The sequence below is a fragment of the Diadema setosum genome, chromosome 1 (genome assembly GCF_964275005.1).
Source record: "Diadema setosum chromosome 1, eeDiaSeto1, whole genome shotgun sequence".
In the NCBI taxonomy this organism is placed as follows: domain Eukaryota; kingdom Metazoa; phylum Echinodermata; class Echinoidea; order Diadematoida; family Diadematidae; genus Diadema; species Diadema setosum.
Window position 1 is genome coordinate 42,712,795 of NC_092685.1, and position 20,204 is coordinate 42,732,998.

Genomic DNA, 20,204 nt, shown 5'->3' on the forward strand with positions numbered 1-20,204 from the left:
AAGTGTGCGATTGTCCTCATGCAAGAAATGCAGCAGCAAGTGTATTCACATTATTGGTATATCAATTACTAATTTGCAGTACTTTAACTTGGATAACTCCTAAGGTATGACTGTGAATGTAATTAACATTGTTCGTCCCCACTGGGAGGTTTACAGACTCTGTGTAGGTAGGAATGAATTAAAGTTATCTTATGCAGATGTGAATATCCAGTGATGACATACAAATTTGGCGAGTGCAATCTGCAAAAGGCTCAGTTTTCCATTTTTTTTTTTTTTTTGAGGACGCAATGCTGATTAACAAATTGCCCTATGTCGACACAAATAAGCACTGAATTAATCAGTGTTTAGTAGTAGGCATAATAGAAAGTCATGGGCAATCATACTTGGGCAGGATTTGAACCCATAATCTCCTGATGATAGGACAGGTGCCTTATCCACTAGACCACCGAGCTTCCGCCCAACAAGCAGTACTGGATCTAAATCTTAAAGCCTGCAGTGGGTACCGTGTATATGTTTAAATTCATGAAATTCTTGTGCCAAGTTGTTTTTTTAATTGCAACTGATTGACATTAATTTGATGAAACAGTGCTATTCTCAACCTTCTTCCGAGCACAAGCTATACACTATCCAGCAGTGAAGGAACCCTTTTTTTTCTCTCTCTCTATAAAGACACATTTGGGAATGCATTAGTCATGTCAGTAGCACCCATTCTTCTCTCAACCCTCCTTCTGATTAACTTTTCTGGAATTCTTTTATAGGGGAGTGCATTCTCAGTCCACCCCTCACACCCCTCCTCCTCATATACAATGCTCCGACACATTCTGAAATTCCCAGGACAGCGTACGCCCAACCTTTGACTTGATGTCTCTAGTTTCAGGTAATGTCATTCTCTGTCTGCCCATCTCTACGACTCTTTCTCTCTTTCTACTTTCCTCATCCTTCCCTGCCAAGGGTGTGAAAAAAAAATGCCATGGGACACCATTCCATGTGTAATCTATCCCTCCCTCGTCAAGCCCTACTCTTTCTGGCCGTGCCCGGGAGTGGAGAATTTCCCAGCGTCTCTCGGCCTAAGCGCCCGTCTAAACCCCTAAATCTGTGGGCAGAGAGGGAGACACGACCCAGAACTTGAAGGTGAATTTGTCCCCGCCAGCAATTTGCAGGATTCCTTTGCTACCTGCCCCACCCCGCCCTCGCCTCCTTGCCCCCTCGCCCTCACCCCTCTTCCTCCCCCCACCCCTCCCTCCTGCCTGCCCCTCCGACAGCGGAGAAGAAAAAACGTAAGGAGACGAAATGGGAGCAAGCCGTCTGATGTGACGACATTGCAAATCCCAGGGTAGCTGGCCAATTGATGGGGATCGTTGTTTAGGAAGTGTGTTTGCGGCCCAGACTCGGAAATTCAGTGTGTGGCAACTTGATCTCTTTCTCTCTTTCTCTCTCCTTTATCTCTTTATCTCTCTATATCTCTTTCTCTCCTCTATCTCTCCTCTATTTCTGTATATTCCTCTCTCTGTCTTTCGTTCCTCAACAGCACAATCCACTTGCATTCCAAAATGGAGTAGAAAAGACAAAGAAGATGAGTGTGATGTAACGTAATGACAGCACTAATTCTATAAAGTCAAAGAAGATGTCCTGTAGAGGATAGACTTGTAAGTTATGAAATCTAATGGGAATACATGTGTATTTTAGTGAGAAAAACATGATGTATAATCATTGACATAAGCATTTACTATTCTTATCTATCAAAAATATTGTTCTCCTGATTAAATTGGAGCAATTTCTTAAAACTATTCAAAACTTGAATCTTTTCATCATTACCATTATTCTTTTTCCTTCTTGCCGTGTAACACATCCCATGGCTTAAAATTCCCCCTTTTTTTTAACGAAAAAACCCCTGCAAATTCATGCTTATTTGTGTAATGAAATCTTCCAGGTAAGTCTAAGTCATTATGACATGGTAGTAATGAAAATGAGCAATTTAATCCAAAACTTTCCCCACAAGCAGTTATTACCTAGTGCTGCTAATATCACTAATTCCAGCAAAATGTGTGCATTTGTGCATAGATATGCAAGATTGCAGAAACTTTGCTATCAAAATACACAACCTAACTGAGTCTTGAGTACAGCTACTATTCTTAAAGAATTTAGTCTAAAAACCAAAACCATATGTGGTTGGAATAAATATGGTTAAGAAAAGAACATCCTTTGATGCAAGTCCAGTCATCAAGAGTAAAACTGATAAAAAAAGAATAAAATAAGAATAGTCATTTCAAATGTTATTCTAAATCAACAATTTGTGGTTTGCTGGTTTTGCACCTTTGCTTTAGGAGGCTGTGGAAAAATTGGTGTTTTTTTTTTTTCTGCTGAACTGCTAGGTATCACTCTTCAAGAATTATGTTGTGCTTTAAATGAAATATCTGATACCGATGGATGATATTTATAAAATATTTAAGATATAAGCTGTTATAAGTGAAAAGAATGTGCACATGGTTATTTTTGAAGAAGAAAGATAAGGTATTCAAATCATCATTTGTCAACTACAAAATCTTCTGAAAAGTGTTTGCTGTGGGCAAAAAGATTGTTCTGTTCAGAATCGGAGATTAGAATTCATTTCCTCGTGTCCCGCCTCCCTTCCTCGCACTCTGCCTCCAGCGAGCTACGCGACCTACAAGGTACATGCAAAATTAGTAGACAAAAGATTTCATTACGTCTGTCCTCTGTTTGCCAGATTGTACTCGATTGAGCGGGAATTGACCGAGCGGTTATAAGAGGCCTTTACTCCTCTCGGTGGCCAGAGGGCTTTTGTCGTTGCGGCGCTTGCGCCTTGCCGTAATCCCGGAGCTAAAATTGGCAAAGCTGGCGAGCAGTCAGTCTGATCTTGATTGTCCCCTTGATACAGATATTAGAATTACCATATTCGTCAGTGATAAGGTCACACTATTTTTCACGGTCCTTCTCCACATTGCATGCTCAATTATTCTCCAAAATCCTAACACAAAGCTAGAATCATTTCGTTGCTACCTGTAAAACAAGCAAACAAATTTTAAAAAACAGAAGAAAAAGTGGATAGCACGATGGTGGGAACCCAGCAAGCAAAGTCTCTTTTATCGACCAAGCAACTTATTTCATATTCCATTGATGCACAGTTTTATGACATACATTGTACACCTTGTGACATAAACAGACATTCAGACTGTCACAACTCTGAAAATTAGATTTCTCTCGAAATTTGGCTGCTTTGCATTTAGATCAGAATAACTTTTTCTTTGAGAGAAATTCTCCCTTCAGGGCACTCGCTTGTGACATGATACGTTTACGGTATGTAAGGAAAATATCCAAAAACATACAGACAGCTATCTATACTTCTTGCTGTGAAGAATCTGCCTATTTCTTCTTCTTCTTCTTCTTCTTCTTCTTTTTAGATTATTGCCATTATTTGCCATTGATTGCACCTCTCTCTTGTTTCATAACACCAGTCTGTAGAAGAAAAAAAAAAAGGAGAAAAGATCGCTCCACTGGCTGGGGTGCCACCTACTTTGGATTTCCAGCAATCCTGAGAACGTCTCATTTAAGATTTCAAGTAGTGCTTGAGTAAGTGGGGCATCTTGGCACAGAACTTACAGCATCCTTTTCCTCCCCACACACACACTCTCTCTCTTTTTCTTTCTTGTTTCCTCCTTTTTTTTCTGTTTCTTTCTGATGGCTGCTTCGATATTCTGGCAAATCCCCAGGTCAGCCGACGATGGTTTCTCTGCATAGTCTGGAATGATGTAAAGCCACAGGATTTGATTTGTTCTTTTCTTCTCCTTGGGGGATGTTGAGGAGAAGAACCAGCCTGGGAAGGGGGAAAAAAATCCCCCTCCCTCTCTCTCTTCCCCTCCCCTTCCCCTCTGGTAGGTCGCTGGTAGATCATTGTAGCATGCAAAGCTTCTGTGAAAGTGGGGGGGGGGGGGAGGGTTGAGGATGAACGACGATCTCTTCTTGTCTCTTCAATTTGCATCATCAGATGACCACATGCGTGAATAAAGTTTTGCGTTAACGCAGAGATTACACATGGAGTAGTTTTGAGCTTGCTTGCGTGCATAAAGTGCTTTGCCAAAAAAGGAAAAGCAAATGCTGTATAGCATCTTTTGTGGAAACTTTGGCAAGAGTACAGATGGAGGGGATTGATTTAGCCGCGCTGGGTGCACAAACTTTCTATTTCTCTTAAACGTGATAAAAGAAAGACAAGAATCTCAGCAGCATATCTGTCTTTGACATGTAAGTGTTTCCTGGCAACGCATCAATGCACCCAACGCTTCAAATTTTCACAGACGAAGAACTTGTGTGATTACATTGTGTAAGTATGGTGTAGGATATATGAGGAGATGTCACGTTTGGATATTGTGATATGAAAACGCATTTTCCACAATCACCTCTTTTGTTCGTGTAAAGGTAAACCGCATCGATTTTTACAACCGAAACTCGGTTTCCCGAAAATTGGGTCCCTGAGGTCCAGCGAGCAGCGTGCCCTGAAATCCATAGGATTGTAGAGCACTCTTAATCAATTTTGCTCTGATTGGCTGGTGGCTGGAGTACTTAGCAAAAAAGGAATTGAGCTTGACTGGTGTTTTTAGGGAGCCCTTCACGAAGGTGAAGGTCGTGTTGATTAAATCTCCAACTTGCTGCCTCGGAGTGAATTGTTTACGTCGTGTTCATCGATTTTATGCGTGGGGACATCAATTGAAAGTGTGGCTTCTGTCGATTCCTGCGAAGTGTGGGATCACTGTGCTCGTCTTCTGTTTTTTGTTTTGTTTTTTGTGTGTTATTTTGTTGTTGTTGTTTTTTACCCTGTGAAGAAGAGTCAGAGGAGTGGGTTTGACCCTGATGAAGAAAAGAATTGAAAATCCAAGACAGACCCTGAGCCGTTGACCATGCCATTATGTTCCCATATTCCGAGTTTGGGCAGTGGAGTGACTCGTTCCACAGCTTTCTGTTGACCTCAAGTGGAAGTGATTACTATTGTTTTTATCATCATGACTATCTCGCCTCATTTACCCCAACATATGACACTGTTGTTAGAGGTGTACCCAAGCCACGGCCATGGATCTCTATACCGCTACACTGTCTGCTGCACATCCAGTCAGCAGACTTCTCATTGAATATATTTTGTGCACTAGATTGGCAATTTCATCGGCAATTTTGTCCTTTTATTTGTGCTCCAGTTTCCTGTGAATGTAGAACCAATAAGGTCATTCTGATGTGAGGCATAGAGACTCATCGTCATACAGCCATTGATTTTAATAGGAATGTGTGATGCTAATTAGATGTGTATAAATCTACTGGTAGCACAACAGACAAGAGCACTGACCTTGGTTTGATACTAGACTCCTGTAGTTTCCATAAAAGGGCTCTTGTTTCAAACTTATCCTCTGTGTGTATGTGTGTGTGTGTGTGTGTGTGTTTATTTGTTGCTGATATGCATATTCAGTAAGCTCGTGGAAAGAGTACTCGTATTACTACACAGACATACAGACGAGCACACATGGCAAGTAGCTCTTGGATTAGTTCAAGTGCACTTTTTTAAAACCGTGGTCCTTACCACTTGTGAAAAGACCAAGTACAGTTCGACCTCGATTATCCGGCCTCCTTTTACCTGGAAATCTCTATTATCCGGACGCGTTCACGCAGTGAAGGACTGTTTTTTTTTTCATCCAAAAATTGAGAAAAACAGTGACTTTCATGGTTCACCGTTGTGGGGTACGCTACCTGCCTAGCTGCCAGTGCACTGGGACGGCAGCTTGGACGGCAGCTATATACATTAACATTGTGTCTCCCATATCCGGCCAATTCGCTTATCCGGATGAGCGCCGGTCCCGACATGGCCGGATAATCGAGGTCGAACTGAAGTGTTAAAGTTTGTATAGCCTTTAAAGCCCAAGTTTGGCAAAGAAGCCAAATTTTGACTGAAAGAAAATGAATTACTCTTGTCTAAAATGTTGGCAACATGAAGGCTTAGAGAAAAAGACTCATACATTGTAAATGTTTGAATTAGTAAAAATTGGATGCTTTTTACTGACAAGAATTTCAGGAAGGCATTGTTTGTCAGAACCTTCCAACAAAGAAACGAATATATAGGACTAAGATGAATTTCGTTTCTCATTAGTTTCTAGGCACAGACATTCATATCAGTTGTCCATTTCATTTGTGGAGGCTTTAGAGTGATTGCATGGGACTGTGAGAAAACTGCAATAAAAGTGACAAAGCTACAGCTAAAACAGACAAAGTATGCCCACATAAAAGAAGGTTCTTGTGTACAGAGTGGATATAAAGTTGATTAGTTTGCTGTTTTATAATTTTAAAGGAGAGATTTGAACGTGAGAGAGAATGGAGGAGGGGTCAGATAAAGAGAAGATGAATAATGTGTCATTGTCCTTCTGTACTTGAATGGACAGAAATGCTGTATTCAACAATTTTGATTCACTGGACTGCTGTTCCCGGCTAGAAATTTTGAATTCAATATCGAATGTCATCATAAATTTCTGTCAAAAAGCGCACATCATAAGCAAAGAAAAGGGAGGAGAGAACAGGATATCGACACAGACATGTATGACAAAGAAAGAAAAGTAAACCAAAAATATGGCAATAAAAAGTGTAAGAACTGCGTTGTGCTTGTCGGAGTGGCTTTCCTCTATGTTGGTCCCCCTCAGGAGACATTTTCAGAGACTCCAACTCTCCCGTTTTCGACGGGAGATTTCCCGCCGAAAGCCCATTTTTGCAAAATCTCCCGTTCTCCCGCTTGAGATTTGATTTCTCCCGCCCTGGCTCTGTGTCTCCCGGTGGAAAGGATTTCTTACTTATTGCTATCGTAAGTTGAAAAAATAAGCCTTAGATAGCACCAGAGAACATCTAGAACCCTAGGAACTTCGTGGTTCGCATACATCAACTTGGAGTCTCCCGTTTGCTAGGGGTTTCGGACGGGAGAATCTCCAGATCAGAAGGTGCTTGGGGTTGGAGTCTCTGCATTTTCATGTATTCTTGTTACTCTCGTGGGACATCTGAAGCTTTTCTGGAATGGTGCTCCTTTCCTCCTCTCTAAGAGATGAGGTGAAGGGCAGTTGCTGAATTTCACGTCGGAAATTGTCCGGAGAGAGCAGAGAGGGGGAAACAGTGTGCTTACAGCTGCAAATTGGACATATATTGATTCTGTTGACTTTCACCCCCGTCTTTAAGGCGGCGTCCAGTGTATGTTTGACCCTTCCTACCAGTTTGGAAGCAGAGGAAGATTCTGCTACATAGCAGACAGATGGTATCCAATCCGTTTCTTCCCAAGATGTGATTATATCCCATTTAATGTGTGGTACACCCTGGGTCTGGTGCTTAAAGACCCCATTCCACTGACTATCAGAGGCTCATCTGATCTCCAAAATGCAAATATTTTGGTGTACCAATGAGTTCCCGATGAATTCTGATCTGACAAGCTCCATAGGCTCGCAACAAGGCTCACCGAGGGTGATACCAGTGCCAGAAGATCCCCAGAACCAGGACTCAAGGTGGCCTGTCCGATGACAGTTAAATCATCGGAAACTCAACTGACAGTCATAGGACACCGGCTGGACATGCCCGATCACTACACAACACTAATCTGACGCATATCCAACTATCTCGACACTTACTAGACTGACACTTATCCGACACTGACTCGAGCCGCGACTGCAAATTGCGTCTGATGGCGAACTAAGCTCCGGTGAGCTGAGTTCCTTCAGTGGACGATCTTGCCTCATCGGATCATGCCCAACATGTCTGACACTGACCTGATAGTCGACCAAGACAAATCGTATTCATCAAACCGTGATCCCACTCACTTCGATGGGTGGCTGGAAGCTTAAAACCTGCTTCCATCAGTGACCGATGAGAAAAAAAAATCTCTGTGGAATGGGGTTTGAAGAAATAGGTTGATTTTGCAGAGTGCTTGCCAGTGTGAAATACACCACTTGAGAGTTGAAGGTGAGGGCGGAATTCCTGGCACGTGAAAGGTCGATGCACACAAGGCGTTGACTCTCGAGGTATGACACTGCCAAATAATTTCTGTGAACGTTAATGATCTCTGTCAGCAGATGTCTATGTCACATGGTATAACCATGTGACAACAAGTTTTGATTACAGGCTCACAAAAGATGAAGTCGTATTTCTAGACTGTACGGAGTCAATTCCTATTTAACATCCATCGTGATCTGAGGCATTGCAAACAAGGATTTAAATTCTTTTTCTCCATATCTCTCTCTCTTGTTGTGAATGTGAGGAGGACCACCCTCCAATCCCCGGACTCACAACTCATATAGTGTTCCCTCTTGTTTCTCGTCACACAAATTCCGCCAGCACATACCTGGCAGTCCATGTACACATGCTACTGTGTGAATTCAACTTTGAGGAATGTGCCCTGTACACAAATGTGACAGGCCCTGCTCTATGGCGGGTCACCCCCCTCTCCATGCTTAGAATACCTGTCTCTTATGTAGACATGTGCAAACAGTGCCTGTATGTCATCGGCATCGATGCGGGGCGGTTAGACATTCGCATTTTGCCTCTCCCCTGCCTTCCCCGAGTCAACGCTCTCTGATTGCTTGAGCTGAGCCGCGGAAGGTGGGGAAAAGCTTGCTTGCATGCTCTCTAGCAGTACCGACAACGAAGCCGGTCATCTTATTGCTTGTCGCTAGTTGCTTGGGCATGTCTCGTATTCCTTCGCCGGGTTCACGGTGTAATCAGGCGAACGAGACATCTCCGCCGGGAGTAGGATGCTGTAAACCATCACAAATTTCCTCTCTTTCTTTCTTTCTTCCTTTTTTTTTTCAAATTAATGCACAGTGGCATGTTTAAATGCATTGTGGAGGAGAGAAGAGAGATGATTTGAAACATGGTGCAAGAATGAAACTTAGGACACCAGGGAAAGAGAGAGAGGAAGGAGTGGGAGGGAGTTAAGTAAAGATAAATTTTGAAAGGAGGAAAGAAGAAATTTCAAACTCAAAGCAAGCATAAAACATGGAAAGAGTAGGACAGAGAGAAAAAGAGATATAAAGAATTCCAAATGAATGTAAAGACAATTCTAAACAGGGTGCAAGGATACTACAAACTGTAAAAGCGGAAATTTTTTTGCGAGCAATTTTTTTTTTTTTTTTTTTTTTTGCAGCAGGCCAGGCAAGATGAATTTTGTGCATCTTAATCTGCATAATCAAAACATTGTGTTACACAATAAAATATTGAAATGCTCTTATTTCTAGCACTAGTTTCTGGTTGCATGAAATGTGCAAAAATTTCCACATGGCAAGAAAAAAAAATGTCCACTTTTACATTAAGGAGTTAGAGATATGGGGAGAGCAAGGGAGTGAAAAAATGGAGTGGATATGAATTAGATTATAACACAGATGGAGGTTTTGATGTAGAAACAAGATTTAGAAGAGTGAATGTGATTGAAAGGATTAAAGTCAGGGATACTTACTAGAGAGGTTTGAAGAAATGTAGAAATGTTTTCTCACTTCTAGTCTGCATTTTCCAAAATTCAAAGAAAGTTTGAGAGTATGGCAGAACAAGTCAAAGGATCACCTTGGAATGTCATGCATGGTGCGATGAAAAGAACCATTCGATTGATATTTTGTTAAAGCCTACTGAATGTGAAAAGATAATAATGGCGTGGAAAAAAAAATGCTCATTCAAACAAGAAAGAAGTAGAAGAAAGTAAAGAAGCATGTCAGTACAGAAAAAGGCCACATTGAATGGTGGCTGATGCAGCTTTTTGAAGACCATGTTCGAACTGAGGTGTGGTTTTGCGTGGGAATAAAGGAGCCCCTGGAAAGAAGACAATTGCGTGACTGTTCATGCAGTCTGCCCAGTCAAGCTGCACTGGGCAAAAAAAAAAAAAAAAATTGTAGTGTTTGAAAAATAAAAAAACCTCTCTATTTTTTTTTTCTGGCACTTTGCATCTTCTTTACTTATTGTTGTGGGAATTTCATAGAAATTAGATTATCAAAGTGTCTTTTTTTTTTTGTTCACTCTGTCTCTTATTCTCCACAACCTCTCTCTCTATCTATCTCTCTCCCTCTGCTTTTTTTTTTTTTTAAACCCCAAAGATTCAAAGAAACCTCAGGTGTAACTAGGGCGATGTGAATGTATGGAGACTACAGTAGAAAGCAATTTCTTTATTTTTTGTGTTTCTCTCCCCACCCCCTGCATTTTTTTCATTTTACTTGCAATGTCTCTCTCCTTGTATATCGCTCTTCTATCTATTCCTTACTCTCTCCCTCCCCCTCTTGAAACAGTCAATAATTGAATGACACCAGCAAGCCTCGTTTGTCCTAAGATGTCTACCCATTTAATGTTGCCATTTGTTTTTCTGTCTGTAGCATTAATTGTCCGCATATTGCGACAGTATTTTGACCATTTGACTTAAATGTGAAGGACAACACAGTCAAAGAATGTTGCATTTAATCGAATGCAAATTTAGGCAGAGTTTATTGTGCATTGCATACACTAAAAAAGAAAAGAAAACAATAATGGAACAGTAGCTACATGTACGTAAGGTTACATCTGAATGGGGAAAAATATTCTGTTAATAGTGTACTTCTTTATGCAGTTATAGTTTTGTTTTGTTTTTGTCCTTTTTTTTCTTTTTTTTTTTACTGTTAGTCTCTCTATGTAAAATTGCTCATGAATGCAATCTTTTTAGTAGGACAGACCAAGTAAAAAGTAGAGAACTAGCCTGGGATTTGAACCCGTCACCTTGTGCATACCGGGCAGTAGCACTTTATCAGCTGAGCTGAAGTTGGTTCATGGCAGTGACATGATGCAGTTTGGACCTGATACCAAAAATCATATCTCCTCTGTTTCTCCTTTGCTCTCTGGTCATATTGATCATTCACCAGTCTCCAGGGAGACATGTTACACATTAAAAAAAAAAACGAATAAGAATAAAATGTTTAATCCAACATTATAAATGTTGTCACTCCTCGAACCTCTCATTTGTAAATATAAACTTTGACACTCAAAATGTTGGATTTACCATTTAATCGTTTAGATTGTACACTTAAACAAAATAAAATGGTTAATCCAGCATTTTGAGTATTTTTTCACCTTTACAGTGCTTCTGGTGATATTGAAATGTCTGTTTTGATTTTTTAAAAAAAATGAACGTTTCTCCCTGGACTACATGCTCACAAGTTCACTTGCTCAGGGCAACTAAAGCTCACAATTGGGCAAGTTAATGTAAAGCACATGCGTTACTGCAGTTGTAAACAAGCTTGCCTGAATGCTTGTTCAAGGACCAATTCAGAATTACATTTGTTATTTTGCCCCACTGTTTCCAATCCCTGCTGTCTGAGGGTGTAAAGAAGCCATCTATTTTCTTTATTGTGTCATCAGATTTATTGTCTAGTCATGTTTTTGTCTGTGTTGTTAGGGTATCTCCCACTCGTCCTTTTGGTGCCACAATGTATCAAGTCTGTTTTGTGCAGACTTTCAGAATTGTTTTGGCCTCAAATTACCTCAGCTTACAATGTATACTTGCATGTCTTGGCTAGGATTCTTATGTGATGTTTTCTTTCTTTTATTTTACTCCATGTTTACATAGTATTGTTTTGATGTTTATGTGGCCATATATTTGTGTCTATCTTGCTGTTAAGTAACAGTTATCCAACTCTTCATCTTAATATGTTTTTGTTTTCAGCCATGTATGGTATACGCTGTTACTTTTGCATACAAATATTTTAGTGAATGAGGAGGTCATACAAAAATGTAGACATTTTCGCGAGATGTTGTTTTCATGAATTAACCCTGACGCTAATGTAAATGTGCTATCACCCTAGCGCAGGGAGACATTTTCGCTTGTTGTCAAATTCGCGATCCAGCTGAGATTCGCAAAAATCAAACTTGTGAAAATAACAGCTTTATATACAATATATTCAGACATGTATGCATTTTAAATGTGGCATGCCTTCATTGTTATTTCTTATGCTATGTAGCCATATTCCCAAAGAAGTAGATAACCTCTTTATCATGTTTCACTTTTCTCATTCTCATTTCATTCACTACAGATTTTGGATCATGAACTTTCCCATGCACTTTGACCTCGACCAGGGCCTGGCAGGGGTCATGAGTCAACTGCAAAAGATTATCCAATCAGAAGGCAACACACATCTCAAGCATGTCGTTGACATATCAAATGTGTAAGTCATGTTTGTGTGTGTGTGTGCCTGTGTGTGGGGTTGGGGAGGGGATGGGGTCTAATGTTTAATGCTGATTTTAGTGTGACAGAAGTTTATGAATAAAGTTGGAAAAAGTACATGAAATTGGTTAGGCCCATGCAGACGGAGAAAAAACAAATCCACAAATTATTGAGTGAAAGTGAACAACATAGCACTAAGCACAGCACTATCTAAAATGACATATTTTCTACGTGCTTGTATGGTGGTCTCATAGTGATTAAAAAGTTTCTGTTTCACTGAAACTGTTGCATCATATTAAATCAAATGTATGGTGAAGAGGAGTTTCTGGAAGAAGTTTTATAATAGCACTTTCAATCCATGACATTTCAGTCATTTATGTCCAGCAAAATACAAACATTCATAACCTATCATGGTACTGCAAGTAATTGTGCTTGGGATGTATCTTGAAACAGCAGCAACAGAATTGTATTTAAAGCAGCTTGAGATGTATACAGGTACCATGTAGGTATGTATGAATGCAGTAGATGTACCATGGTAGGGTATCTTCAGATCCTAGAGGTCTTCTGTTTAGGATGGACTTATTTTGCTACAACACACATTTCCTGTAGACCCTTGCCCCAGTATATTCAGGACTCATCCTCGATGGGTTAACCCTCTGATTACGATTGGTAACCTTTTTGTACACAATGTCAATGGCAATAAGAGATAAAGATGAAAGACTTGATGCATTAAGAAAACAAATCACAACAGCAAAAATTAGGAAAAACTGTATGCACAGGACAAGAAAGAAAAAAACAATTCAATGTGAAATTGAAAGTTGTTACTTACAAATCAAGGTGGTGCATCTGTAAGATGTATGATTACTGGTTTCTTGAGAGCATTCCCATGATTCCTTTTTCCTCAGGCCATCGTACGACTGGATGAGGGTCATCTCCGTGAGGAATCCGTCGGTCAGGACCAACCGGAAGGTGTCCCTGGTCTTCAACCACCTGGAGCCCAAGGAACTGGCCGACCATCTCACCTTCCTGGAGTATAAGATCTTTAGGAGGCTCAATGTAAGTGGAAGCCAGGTGTCTATACTGGCTTTGAATACTGTACGAGCTGAAATTTTTGCGTACAGATATTTTCGCGAATTGCTACTTGGAGGACATTTTCGCATGTTGTTAATTTCGTGGTTGCGAGGGTCTAACTGAACTTAGTTATTTGCGCGTGGTTATTTTCGCGTGTTGTTATTTTCAAAGGCGATTCGTGAAATTTGCGAAAATAAAACCACCGCGAAAATTTCAGCTCGTACAGTAGTCCCTTGCTGTGTGTTTATGTGTGTGTGTGTGTGGGGTGTGAGTGTGTGTATGTGTTTGTGTGAATGTGTGTGAGAGAGTGTGTATGTATGTTTGTGTGTCTATGTGTAAATAAAGAGAGTGTGTATGTGCTTGTGTGTATATCTGCGCCTGTGGTAAAATGTAAGCAAAGGTGCCTGTTTGTATTTATAAGAGCAGTGAGAGTGACAAACTTAGAGATTCAGTGTCAGCCCAGCTGTCTTCTGGTTAATATAGTCCCATGGATATCTTTGATTTTGTGCTTGTTTCTTTTCAAACCCTTTTGATGGATTGTTACATGTATGTCTGTTCCCTCCCATGCCAGTCGTCATCTATATTATGTGATAATTGCATGACGTGTGCCAGATTTTTAGGCTGATTTCTTTTCCCACCCCCAGTTTGCAGACCTGAAGAGTTACGCCCTCTCTGGCCAGCTGAAGGACAACCTGAAGTTGGAGCGCTCCATCGGTCTCTTCAATGGGCTGTCGCTATGGATACAGTGCATGGTCCTCAGCAGGCACACGCCCAAGCAGAGGGCGGAAGTCATCACCAAGTTTGTCCACGTTGCAAAGGTGAGAGTCTAATTTGCATAGCCAGTGCTAGTCTTCCATCCATGCATCTCTTAAAAATGTGTCAGAATCTCTACATTTTGATTGGTTGCTTGGCACGTTTGGATGTTTTTATGACTCAGCCCCGCAGAGCGCTAGAGGCATTATGTTTCCAGGTTGTTGGTTGCAAATCTAATGTATTTTATGACCCATGTTCATAAAAGCCGGATAAAAGTTCCTGAATGTTGATTTCCCAAACTAGTATTTTGAAAGTCCATGTAATTTCTGGTCCATTCAAAAAGACATTGCTTGTCCCACTTTTTATCAGGAAACTAAGCAAATAAGAAACCCTGTCACCAAATAAATACAGTCAAAAAAGAATTATTGCTTTTGAATTTCAGATGAGTACAAGGTTGCAGGAGGTCAGGTATTAAATCTAATACACAAATTTAATTTAACTTAGTATAGTAACATTCTTCATGATGAACAGGATGTTGACAATAAAAAGAAACCAAACATCCAGAGACCTTACTTGACATTGGGACAGCAGGTAGTTGGGATATTCAACTTTTGACATTTTTCAAGTCAGAAATGTCTTTCTTTGAGCCCCAAAATTACCTCATGTTGTAATCTTCTCTAATGCCTATGCTATTATCAGGATAATGTATTGAGAAATTATTTTTATGCTTTTGTTTGTTTGTGACCTCATGATGAAGTGAGAAATTTTATCAACTGCTGCCTTACTAACAGAAGACAATTTGTCACAAAATGAGTTTTGCTTCTCTTCACACGAGTGTCCCCGATCTTTCGGGATCAGGTTCCTATTAATCTAGGGCGTCGGGCAAAGTCACTCACAAACTACAAAACGCGTGAATGTGTGCGTTGGGAATCGCATGAGAAAGGAACTGAGGTACATGGTGATGGATGATTGGGGTGGGGGGGGGGGGGGTGGGAGGTGGGGCCCAATGATGAGCACTAAACCCAGATTGAATTGACAGCAGAACACAAGACAGAATATATAGATGAGTAGATCTATTAAGACTAATATCGAAATGTTTCTCAAACAGTAGGTCTAACTTCATGTAGATGCTACGTATGCTTTGTACTCAGTGAACAAAGCAGTTGACACTCAACAACGATTGGGTTGACATAAATTAGTTCATCTACTTTCGTCTCAAACCGTCTCATTTGTGAAATTCAAGAAATGCAGTTCGAATTTGTGATCAGATTAATCCATCGCAATGTTTGGCTGGAGAAAACTATTGCTGATGTTAAATGTCTTCCCATATTCCATGCATGCTTGATTTATCTTTTCAATTCTTGTGTTACCACTCAAAATGATATCAAAAAATTGTTATCATGCAAATATTGATGTATGGATGATTGTTCAATAGTTGCTATCTGTTTGCAAATGACTTGTCAAGCTAAAAAGTATTTTGCCTCCCCAAATCACCCGCATTATGTTTTGACAATGAGAGTCTCTAGGGTAAATGTAAAGAGGGAAAAAAGTGAATACATGGAACCAGGGATTTGGAATGTGAGACCATGTTTGTGTTCAGGTTCTCGGTTTACGATTCTCACGGGGAATGAAAGATGGCATTTCTTCTTGCACCTAAAACCATGACTATAAACAGAATTAAATGCTTAATGGCTGAACTCGCAGAACACAGGATGCGAGAATGCCTCCGCATTCGATGTGACAGTGTCATGAAAATGATGCTTCTTCTATTCCAAGATGTGTCCTGTTTTCAGGGAAGTACCAGCAGAATATGAAAAAAATTATAGCTTCTGATTTATTTATTTATTTATGTATTTTATTTTATTCATTTTTTTTTTTTTTTTTTTTTTTTTCCTTGGGGGGGGGGGGGGGTTTGGGTGGTTAAGTTCTCTGATATTCAGTCATTCCAAAGAGCACCCATGTAAATAAATGGTAGTCATTAATAGGTGGTTGATTTAATGAATACTGACTGTGACTTGACATTAAGGGCCTATCATATTTTAATGATAGTATTTCTGTTTTGAGAGGATTTGTGGCATGGTATGCCGAAAGATGTGACAGTTAAAGGCTCACAGAAGATTTTATGGAAGTGTAAGCTTTTGAGCCCAGATACAATGCTCACAGCAGTTATATGTTAATCTCTGCAGGGCTTGTAAGAACCTTTCCCAAATGCTTTCTTTCTTCTGCTTGAAATCTGATTTTATGTCGTGGTAAACTACTGTATACGTCGTATATTTAGCGAGTCTAAATTTGTGCGAATCAGGACGTCTCGACGAGTGGTTAAATTCACGATCTCGGAGTACTGTACTGAACAGAGAAAATGCATACGTGTGCGCAATATCCATATCGGGCTTGAGAGTCATTGTTTTTGCATGTCTTTAATTTTGCGAATAGCACGTGCCTCGCGAAATCCACGAAAATAAAAACCTCACGAAATATTCGGCATAGACAGTACTTAATCTTGCTGTGAGTATTCTTATGAATTCACTTGTTATTTTTGGATTTGCCATGAAAGGGATATTGTGAAGCTATTAGGCCTGCAGTACAATATGAGTATTTTATGTTGCTGTTTTGCTTCAGTTTTGGCTCTCAGTAGACTTGCAGTATAAAATATGTGACCCGCTACAACAAAAGGATCCTAAAGTCACTGACGGGTGCGCGGAGAAAATCGAGTTTGAAGTCAGATCACCAAAATCTGTCAAAACGTTCGGATTTCTGTTTTTGATATAAACATAATTTTGAAGTCTAATGTATCTTCTATCATCTGCCGAAATTTTGAAGCTAAATGATCAAAGGAAAGGCCTGAAAATAGCATTTTTCTGGGCCATGCTTGGCTCGCCCGTCAGCGACTTTAGGATCCTTTTGTTGTAGCGGGTCACATATAATCTATTATAAGGCTTGCAGTATGAGCATATACCGGTAAGTGTTTTGTGTTAGTTTTCGTGGAAATCACATCTTTCAATTGTTGCAAATTTAAAACCATTTATCTCTCCCTGTCCTTCTTCTCTCTTGTTTCTGATTTTCAAACTGAACAGAGGTTGCGGCAGCTCAACAACTTCAACACCCTCATGGCGGTGGTCGGCGGCCTGAGTCACAGCTCGCTGGCGAGACTACGGCAAACGTACGCCCACGTCTCGTCCGAAACGCAAAAGGTGAGATCGTCCCCGTCCTGTCCTTATGAGCAACCTGCGTATGCACTGCTGCATTCTCACTTAATTGACAGGTTTACTGGAGGATTTCAGATTAGCGAGTCTGGTCATGTCATTCTCGTAATCTGAGCTTCTGTGGAAACTCATGAGAAAGCGATCATCATCATATCATACGCAATTCTTGGGGGAGGGGGAGGAGATGGGGATTTTTTTTCTATGTATGTGTTCTTTTGACTTAAAAAAAAAATTACTTTGACCTTTGTGGGTTCCTGAGGAGATGTATCATTTCTAGGTAGTATCACTTTGCTCAACTTGTAAAATCCTTCAATGAAATTGTACCTTTGGGACGAACCATGACTTTCCTTGCTCTTCTCTTTTTGGTCTTGATGAGTTACATGTGCAATGCAAATGGTATTTGAATTCTATAAGCACTTGTAGGGGATGACATGAATGTAGTTTCTTTTTATGTCTATGTACAGTACAATGTTATTGTAGGTATGTATTATGTATGTAAGTGTGTATTTATGGATGTGTGTATGTATGTTTGTATGTATCCATCTATCCATCTATCTATACATCTATATATAATCATGCAGCTGTAGATATGTATGTCATTGTGTATATTATTTATATTCAATAATGTAATACATGTATATAATATGTGCATATGTTTGTATGTAATGTGCGTGAAGGTGTGTACTGAGTATGTTTATTTGTATGGGCAATTTACTTTCTGTATGTATATGTGCATACAGCATGTTCTGGTATATATATTGTATGTAGGCATACAGTGTTTATATTCATGTTCATATCTTCCTATCTATTTGTTTCATGCTTGATATCTGTGTATTTGATACATTCCTACACAATGTCTATTTCTCATTGTGCAGGTCATCTCAGAGATGACGGAGCTACTGTCGTCGGCGAGTAACTTCAGCAATTATCGCAAGGCCTTCCAGGAAGCAAGGGGCTTTAAGATCCCCATTCTGTGAGTACTGCCCTCACTTGTTGACATTTGCCGAACACTGATTAGACTGTCTGTCCCCCTTCGAGGACAAATGTGTGAATCCTTTTGCTCCAAGAATGTTTTAAAAAGTGTGCGTGCACTATTAAGGAGGTACCCCGTTTCATTAAGATAGGCTATAGCCATTGTCAGTTGCAGTGGTGTTGCTACTGTATTGTGGCAGGAGTCAAAAAACATAGTCTATGTCTTGACAGTATGTGCGTCTGTTGTTGCTGCAACTGATTAGAGTTGCAAGCATCCATTTTGGATAGACAGGAGACCTCTCTAAAAGCAAGGTAAAGGGAATTTTTGTTGTTGATATTTTTTTTTCTAGTTTTGTAGAAGTTATTGTCACTTCGAGCATATATAACGATGTGTATAATTATTTGCATTCAACTGAATATTCAATTGTCCATTCAATTCTCCAATAATGGAACTTATTTAAAGATTGAATTAAGCACCATAATTTACCACATATTTTACAACATATAAAAAGATTCTACCTATCTGATTGGCCAATCGCTTCTCATGTGACATGCACTTTGAAATACCACTGAATGCTGTCGCTGTTGAGCCATGCACTTTTGTTCGCACACACACACACACACAAAAAAAATGGATAGAGCACAGCTGATGTCACCAATTTACAATGACTCCGATGTTAAACTCATTTATCAATTCATACTTTTTGCACCATTTTGCATGCCTCTATCATCACAATAAACATACCTTTACTTAAATTCTTATAAGATAATGCTGTCATGATGATTTGGACGGAAGTCCTTGCAATGAAAAGATATTCAAGTATGAAATTGGATATTTCTTTAGTGTCTTTGAAGTGGATGAACAGTATTGCACTGGGCACTGTATGTGAGCACAGACCAATGATAGGCAATGTTGTGATTGCTATAAAAAGGAAAATACAGAGCCTGCATGGATTTAAAAGAGATTTGAAAAGAGAAGAGCATGAGTTCCTGACTCTAATGCAAATAAAAGCTGCGAATAATTTTGTTTTATATCATGACATGGGCATATTGAATTATGGGTGTATGTCAGTGGCAAAACCTTCTCACAAAACAAATTTGATTACCTGCATTTTTTCCTTCTTTTTTTCCTTAATTTTTGTCCTTTTTGTAAAATGTAATTACAGTGTGACGTGCATGGATTTTGAGTTTGGAGTAAGGGAGGAATTTCGATGCAGCCAAGCTCATAAATATGTATAGATCATGCATAATTGAGAGAAAAGTCTTGGCAGGAAATCAATACCACTTGACATGTTATTGCATCCATTCATCCATACTAAACATGGAGCATGATGTTCACTTGTGTATTTATCTATTCATTCTTTTTTTTTTTTTTTTTTTGCTGTATATCAGGGGGATAACCAAGCTTAGTAAAACGATTTTAAGAAGGGTACTCCATGTGTACTCTGTGCTGAAATTTCTGAGGCATTCATGAAGAAGTTGAAAAATATGAACATACAGTGTAAACACAGCCCTAGCTATATTGTGGTTTCCTACTGTGTTCATACATAGTGTGCTACATTCCTACCCACAGCTACCAACTATTAGTAAACTTTAGCAATTATTAGTAATGTCAGGATATGACTACTTTTGTGGCATCGTAAAATACTGCTTTATTGGTATTTTTATCATGATGAATTACTGTGTGCTTCTACGCAAAACAGTCCACTAGTAGTAAATTTTATGAGAATGATTAGTAAATTGTGCATAAGCTTACTGGCATCTTTGTGTGCCACCTAGGAGAGTGTTTACACTGACTGCTCTACTCATCCTTCTACACTGGATTGCACAGCCTATGGCTTGTTCACACTCACACTAGCAGTACTTAATCCGAAACTAAATCAGCTTAAGTAGCAATTTTAAGTCTTTCAGAATGAAAAACTGTTAAATCACTACAGAAATCTAATAATGACACATACACTCATATATTCATATAATCACTAGCACATCATAATCAAGCAGACATATATCCGGCA

At 39.6% G+C, this 20,204-nt stretch overlaps 1 protein-coding gene across 1 annotated transcript in view; it reads left to right on the top strand.

Annotated features, from left to right (window-relative positions):
- LOC140230814 (ras guanyl-releasing protein 3-like) overlaps positions 1-20,204 on the top strand; it is a 134,249-nt gene that overhangs the window by 98,983 nt on the left and 15,062 nt on the right. The window contains exons 5-10 of the mRNA XM_072310957.1: positions 12,060-12,191; positions 13,096-13,246; positions 13,906-14,079; positions 17,089-17,205; positions 18,093-18,190; positions 18,365-18,366. Of these exons, the coding sequence (XP_072167058.1) occupies positions 12,060-12,191; positions 13,096-13,246; positions 13,906-14,079; positions 17,089-17,205; positions 18,093-18,190; positions 18,365-18,366 (674 nt within the window). The remainder of the gene's footprint in view (positions 1-12,059; positions 12,192-13,095; positions 13,247-13,905; positions 14,080-17,088; positions 17,206-18,092; positions 18,191-18,364; positions 18,367-20,204) is intronic.